General features: G+C 50.7%; 1 protein-coding gene across 2 annotated transcripts in view; it reads right to left on the bottom strand.

Moving 5' to 3' along the window:
- Positions 1–4,018: 4,018 nt before the first annotated feature.
- Positions 4,019–7,423, bottom strand: part of RAE1 (ribonucleic acid export 1) — a 9,086-nt gene continuing 5,681 nt past the window's right edge. For both annotated transcript variants that reach the window (XM_018560678.1, XM_018560677.1), the window contains exons 8-12: positions 6,917–7,024; positions 6,665–6,771; positions 5,336–5,411; positions 5,004–5,198; positions 4,019–4,193 (exon numbers count right to left, since the gene is read on the bottom strand). In XM_018560678.1, the coding sequence (XP_018416180.1) occupies positions 4,107–4,193; positions 5,004–5,198; positions 5,336–5,411; positions 6,665–6,771; positions 6,917–7,024 (573 nt within the window). In that variant the 3' untranslated portion in view covers positions 4,019–4,106. The remainder of the gene's footprint in view (positions 4,194–5,003; positions 5,199–5,335; positions 5,412–6,664; positions 6,772–6,916; positions 7,025–7,423) is intronic.

Genomic DNA, 7,423 nt, shown 5'->3' with positions numbered 1-7,423 from the left:
GTTGGCCCGTCTGGTACCATGTGACCTCTGCAAGCAGTGGTCACGTGACCCATCCCAGTCGCCCTCATTAAGGAGCATTCTGTTACATCTGCCCAGCGATGTCCTCTATCAGGAAGTGTGTGGGGACTACAGGACACCCCCCTCTTCTTATAGAGCTAGGTGTTTGTAGTCCAGTCATTGGAGACACATGAACAGAAAAGGAACTATTACTCTGTACCTGCGGAGCCCTGTCATGTGACCACTTTCCTGGTGCACTGACCTAAATTGCATTAGCCGGTGCCCGGTCGTGTGACCACTTTCCTGGTGTACTGACCTAAAGCATAACCCCGTCATGTTCCCACGGCAAGGATTCACCCGAGTGGTTCTGGCTGAGAGCGGATTTCCCCACCCTTTTGGGGAGATTTGTTTTCACTTCCTGTTGTGTTCAGGAAAACTGCAGATACTCCGCTCCCCCACCCCTCCCCGCCATCTTTAAAAAGCCAATACTGTACATCACTAGGACATGAAACCGGTCCTAGTGCATGCTACTGAGTGCAATACATTAGAATATCCGCTGGCAGCCAATCAGAAGTGGCGTCACTCAGCTCACCCTCCGCTGACTTGTAAACAATTTTTTTTTTAAGTGAAGGGATCTGCAGCCTATTGTTTCTACGTGATGATGATAGAGCCCGGGAACGGCGCATTATAAGAGCAACGCTGCCACCTAGTGGCAGGTTTGGTGCACTGCAGGTAGACATATTGTAGCAACAGCGCTGCCCCCAGTGGCCAAAAGCAGGCACTACAGGCTGACTTGGAGCAGCAGCAGCACTGAACCCCACCCATGTCATCATCACCTAGCACAGGTACATAGATGGATCCTGACAACCTCCAATATGCCACCCGGGGTAGAGGATGGCATATATTCCAAATCTTCCTTGTTGATGTTGGTGATGTCACCATAGGTTTGAATGGTGCTTTCGGTAGAACGAGGAGCGGGGGCACGCTTCTGGAATCCATTTAGAATGAAATAAAGGGAGTCAGAAAGGAGCAGTGCCCGGGAGAAAGACCTGCACATCCAAATATGTGTTTTTAAAGAACTGGAGGCGGACAGAAGAACGTCCTGGTTCTGCAGTCAAAACCAGCCAGGACAGTGGGTGAACCGAGCCATAAAGTCTGGAGGGACCCCACCCCACTTGGCCAGGGTTCACATAGTAATCTTTTAATAAATATATTATCTTGTCACATTTGCTTTCTTTTGCGCTATCAATTTAATATTCTGCTAGGTATATTGTTATAAGCAGGGCCGGATTTACTCTCTCTGCTGCCCCAAGGCCAGGTTCTTCCCCCCCTAGAGAATGGCAGACCTGCAGGCTGTATACAAGTGATCTCAGCGCCATCGCCGGGATCACTTGTACAAAACAAGTGGCGGCTTCCCTGCTGTACATTTAGCTCTGCTTGCCCAAAGCCGAGCTAAATGTAGAAACAACTACCCGCCCGGCGCCCAGAACTGTATGTCCTGGGCATCAGGAGATAGGAATTCCACACCCCTGCTGCCCCTCTTCTCCTTGCTGCCCTGAGGCCGGGCCTTGTGGGAAATCCAGGCCTGTCTATAGGCAAAGCATAACCGGATTCCGGGTTGCAGGAGGTAGGTACCTTCAGAAGAAACATCTCCACAACTGTTGGGAGCTGAGGCCACCCGTTGCAGCAGGGACTGTCCCCTCTGTGTCTAGGAACGGCCTCATGGGAGGTAAGGCAACATAGGCTCAGAATACAAGGCCTCAGGTACTCGCCTAAACCCTAGCATGCTGGTAGCAGAGTCGGGTGGCTGGAGACGACCTTGCTCACTGTAGAAGGACAGTAGGAAGCAGCCAAGGATCCTGCAAGCAGTACCAGCAGCAGGGAGATGCTTCCTCTACGGTATATGGCGGAAGAGAGTGCGTATGAATTCAGCGCTCAGTTCCACAACATTAACCCCTCCCGTGGCCAAAACCGGCGAGAAATAGGGAATTTAGAGGCGCCCAGTGACCTTATGCAAATGAGGTGCCACCTGGTGCCCAGCCTATCCCCAAAGCAAGTCTTCAGGGACACGGGAAGTGCCCTCCAGTTACCAGAATGGGTTCAGGAAAGAGCCTGGAGGTGGAACCCCTCAATGTTTGGTTGCGACCACTCCAAAAGCCAGGTTGAGTTGAGCTGCGCCGCCTAGCTCCAATCGCAGAGACCGGCTCTAGCAGCCGTGCACAGAGGAGACGTCATTGGAACATGAGCCAGCAGATAGCTTAATCCTAACAGCAGAGCTGAAGAAGAAGAGACATCTGTCCTCTCAGGATACTAGCAACAAACTGAGGCATGCTGGGAGTAGGAGGGGTTATCTTGGGCTTGCCTACAGTATTTTTTTTTGATTGCCAGTGCCCAATCATTCTGCAGGCGGCAGGATAACCCGAAGGTGAAAGACTTCCGGTGTCCCTCAATGGACGAGAAACAGCGGTCAGCCGCGATCCCTTTTCTCCTTCTTGGAAGTTTTTTTCTTTCCCTGCCACCTTCTGTTACATTGGCGGATTCCCTCTCACGTCCATTGCCCCGGGACACGAAGCGAGGATCATCTCACACACTTTACAGTTGTCCCCTTAACAGGAAGAGAGGGGAAATCTCCCGCCTGCTCTGGTGACAACTGTAAAACATAGGACTTCCTATTATGTCTACAAGATTAGAATATATAGAATAGAACTTCCTAGCGAGGAGGCAGAGATTCCAACCCTTCCCCATTCATCTACAACCCAAAGAACCATCCGGCTGGAGAACATTCCGGCAGCCAGGAGGTACCACGTTGTCCAGTGGATGGCGCTAGTCTCAGTATAAACTGTGACTGCCACTGTGCAGCCCCGGAATGAGGAGTAAACATGTATGACGTCCTACATATGATGGAGGAAGAGCAGCAGAAAGTAACACAAAAAGAACAATAGTAGTAAACAGAGGTTTTTATTATAGGAAAAAAAAATTGGTTCTATGCGTTTCTCATAAAACAGCAGAACAGATTCGGGTCATCGATACGCAGAGCAGTCTTCCATCACCAGATTACCACTGCGAGTCCTCACAACCTACATGACCGTTACCCATAATTCCTTCCCCGACCACGGCCCCCAAATGAGCCGACTCCTCTCCAGGCTGCTGACCCCGCCGGGCTTTCAGTGTTCGCTTGCTAAGCCAATGGACCTGCAAGTGTCCGAGGCTTGCCGAGATGGAGCGGACCGAGGCTCGCCGAGATGGAGCGGACCGAGGCTCGCGGACATGGAGCGGACCGAGGCTCGCGGACATGGAGCGGACCGAGGCTCGCGGACATGGAGCGGACCGAGGCTCGCGGACATGGAGCGGACCGAGGCTCGCGGACATGGAGCGGACCGAGGCATCACCGATATTAAAATTACACAACGTCATAACAGGAAGTCAAATATTAAAAAAAAAAATATAACAAATATATAAACAATAATAAACATTCAACGCTAACTCTGGGCACCACCCTTGGGAAAGATTAAAGAGTGCCTATCGCTGCCAAGCGCAGAACGCATGGGCCGCGTTTTGTGAATGGTTGAGCATAAATGGTGCTGAGGGGCGGAGAGAGAAGACACCAGCGCTGGCGTCTTCCTGCAGTGCGGACGTTGGCGGGGGTCCTGCAGTGCAGCGGGAGCAAACTAAAAATGACTGATCTTATGTGGTTTGAAGGAAACTAAACTTTATATGAATCCGCCGGAGGAAACATTTATTGGGGCGGATTGTAACGGAGAGCGGATATCGCTATCTGCTCTCAGTTATACTCCGTGCTCAATAACGTGGCCCATTCATAAAATGCAGGTCGGGGCATGGTGCCTGTGCTATCCTATGGAGGGACAACTCTGTGATTGGAGGAGAGGCAGTCTCATATAACAGTGCGCACTTTGCCGGCTTTGGAGTCCCAAAACCAGCAGAGCCGCTAAGCACTCTTGTAAAGCACACCCTTGTCCTTTTTTTGTAAAGCAGCGCTACGCCTACCCTAAAGCCGTACCGCCGTTTTATGAATGTCCCCTTTAAGTTTTAATCTCTCCAAAGGATGGTATTCAGAACCGGGCTTCAAATAACGCCATGGTGGAGTTGTATTATTTCTTAGTCCGCGGCTTCAGTTCTTCCGCGGCGTTCCGCAGGAAGATATAGTTTTTCTTTTGCGGGTTGTAGAATTCGTGGCCCTGAAAGGAGAGGAAACGGTTCTGCATTAGAGTGAAATGTAAATAAATCCCCTCCCAATGGAAACTACGTGCTGTGCGTGACCTTCCTATACCCTTTACTTCCTATCAGATCCGGGTTAAAGAGAATCTGCACACAAGGGCTGCCTTGCTGACTTGAACTGCTAAAGCTGCCCTACTCTGGCTTTACAGGAGAACTTTTCACTCAGCCTCCTAGTCTGAGCCGACCTGTGACAATGACACTGTCACAAGTCGGCTCAGCAGATCGGGAAGTGAGCGAAAACATACCGTCGCTCGCTCACTTCTCGATCTATCCGTGCATAGAGCAGTCACTGTCATTCACGGCTCCCTGCAGAGATTCCCCCCCTCCCCGCTCCTCCAGCGCTGACTGGCGGAATGGACGGGGGCGGGTACAGCTGGTTCTGCCTCTAGATAAGCAGAGCCAGCTGTCAGTCACGCAGCTGGGTGGATCCAGACAGAATTGTGGGATCCGTTCCGGCGTCTCAGTATACCGCGAGCTGTAGCCTGCTATATAATGACCCTTGGGTGACGGGAGGACGCTAGTTCGTGTCCTCCCGTTAGCCTTAGGAGGACTATGGGGAAAAGCCCTAACCCCATAGTTCTCGTTTAATACTTCCACAGTCACTAACCCGGAGCAATCTGACCCGCTGGCATGTTTCCTACTGAAGCCACAGCGATAAGACCAGCAACATGTCAGTCTCCACATTTCTAACAGTTCAAGTTATGAAATCTGGAGGGTACCGGGTAGGGAAGGGGCCCCCCCGGAATCAGACATTAAATCGATGCGCTGACCTTGGACCAGTCGTAGCTCGCGGCGTAGGCGAAGATGTTTCCGTTGTGGTTGAAGCAGCAAGCAGAGATGGCCTGGTCCAGCTGCTCTGACGTCTTTAGTTTGGTTCGGGCGTCTTTGTCCCAGAAGCTGAAGCGTCCGTCGGAGCCGACGGTGGCCAGCGTGCCGTGTACCGGATGAAAGGCGATGCCGTTTACCTGGGCGAGGAGACATTTCATTAGCAGGGGACCTTGTGTGAGTCTGTACAAGTTCCATCAATGACACTGGAATCGGGAGTCAGAGGACGGCAGATCCCCAGCATAACCCCATATCACCACAATCTCCGCATACGTACAGCATAGATGTCCTGGGGGGCAGCCGTGTTTGTCCCGTTGGACCGATGGCATTTAAATGTGAAGTTGTCTTTGGCTCTGGAATACAAATGTAAGTGTTACAGCGTACTCTTCTACCCCTACACCCAACGAGCATTAACCCTTGAAGTGCATGGAAGCCCCACTACAAGGGTATTTACTTTTTCTGGGGCCAAAGCTGGGGTTTCAGGTCAGAGAATGAGCCGGTTTTGGAGGTTGTAAACCTTTGCGGCTCATGTGCAGCTTGGGAAATAGACTTTTCCGATACAAAAGGATACTTTCACGTTTAGGCTGGCAGCACTGGGCCAACTTACTGTCATCCGTACATGTGTGTGTGTGTGTTTTAAGGTGTAGATGCTCTTGAACGCACTTACCGGATTCTAGCTGAGCAGATATCACGAAAAGATCCTGAAAGACTTAAGGGAACTATGGGGTCAGAGGAGGACATTTACTAACCTCCTCCCGTGACCCAAGGCTCAGTATATCGTGGGCTAATGCCCGCAATATACTGAGAGCGCCGCAGCCGGGACGGATTCAGACAATACTGTTTAGATCCACCCAGCTGTGTGAGTGACAGCAGGCTCTGTCTATCTAGAGGCAAAGCCAGCTGTACCTGTCCCCTCCCTCGTTCCTCCACTCAGCGCTGGAGGATAAGAGAGGGGGGAATCCCTGCGGGGAGCGGTGACCGACATTCCCCGCTCACTGCAGGGAGATGATGGGGAAGTGAGTGGATCGGCGGCATGTTTCTGCTCACTTCCTGATCGATAGAACCGACCTGTGACAGCTTCTTTGTCGGCTCCAACTATGAGGATGAGTGGAAATCACTCACCTCATAGTTCTACTTTAAATACGAGCCGTGGATTTAGTAAGGAAGCAGGGAGTAAGAGTATAATGCAGGGGTAGGCTAACAACGGCCCCCCAGCAGAGGAAGAACTACAAATCTTATCATATATCATGCATGTGGCTGTTAAAGTCTTGCATAAGATTTGTAGTTCCACAACAGCCAAAGAGCCGGAGTTTGCCTACCCCTGGTATTATGTAATCCCACCAATAAATAAGATGAGTGGAAGGGAAATGCTGATCTGGGTGTGTGATAAATGTGAGAAGAGCAGAGCTGTGGATTTCAGAAAAGGCAGAGTATTAGAGGAGAGTCTGCCAGAGCAAGCGACCCCAAAGTAGAGGTGCAACACAAGAGAAGTTTTAGATTCTGCAGACAGTAACAAGGGAGGGTGAAACCAGATCGAAGGGCAGACATGAAGGTGCACATAACTACCCACTATGCAGAACATAATATAACAGCAGAGACCACTCACGGATTGGGGGGGTTGATATATTGGATGGCAACTCGACCTTCTATGCTGCCCAGGGCAAATCCGGTCGGCTTGTTCTGTTTATCTTTAAATATGGCGACACATCGGTGCTAGGAGGGAATATCAGAGATGTGAACGGCTCCGCCATGCAAGACAGTTCAATGTGTAAGTCATCAGATCCAGATTATGTTCCATCCTCCAATGGATGACATTCCGTTTGTTCTGTTCACCTTTATTCCTCCCACAAAGACTTACCTGGTGCTTTAATGGGGATTCAATCCTCCGAAATTCAGACGGCTGATTCTCCAACTGGTATACGATTAACCCCCTCTCAGCTGTTGCTAACACGGCCATGGGATACACCTGAATGGAGGAGAAACACAAGAAATAAGATTTGCTTTAATGACTACTAGCAGAAGTGTTCCCAGCAGAGTACTGACAGCAAAGGGGGGGCTGCCACAATGTTTCCAATGACTGCCCTCCTCCTGCACTACATTCAGTATGGCTGCAGCTCCTGCAGTCTATCAAGGCAAGCTTAGCCTTGAGGGGTGTAGGAGGGGGGGTTCATGTTTTGACCAGAGATGGGCTGTAAGATGTAACACACTTAGCTTAAAGTATGCCCCCCGAGACTAGTATCCAGGGTCCTCCGCAGGACCAGATCAGGCGCTTGGTTATACTTCACATGCAATGTACACACTTTGGTGGACATAATGGGTTTGAACACGACTTGCTTGGCTGATTTGGTGCAGTGATGCATGGGGG

Source organism: Nanorana parkeri, unplaced genomic scaffold (assembly GCF_000935625.1).
Source record: "Nanorana parkeri isolate BGI_ZX_2015 unplaced genomic scaffold, ASM93562v1 scaffold474, whole genome shotgun sequence".
Classification (NCBI taxonomy): Eukaryota; Metazoa; Chordata; class Amphibia; order Anura; family Dicroglossidae; genus Nanorana; species Nanorana parkeri.
This window is presented reverse-complemented; position numbering and strand designations above follow the sequence as displayed.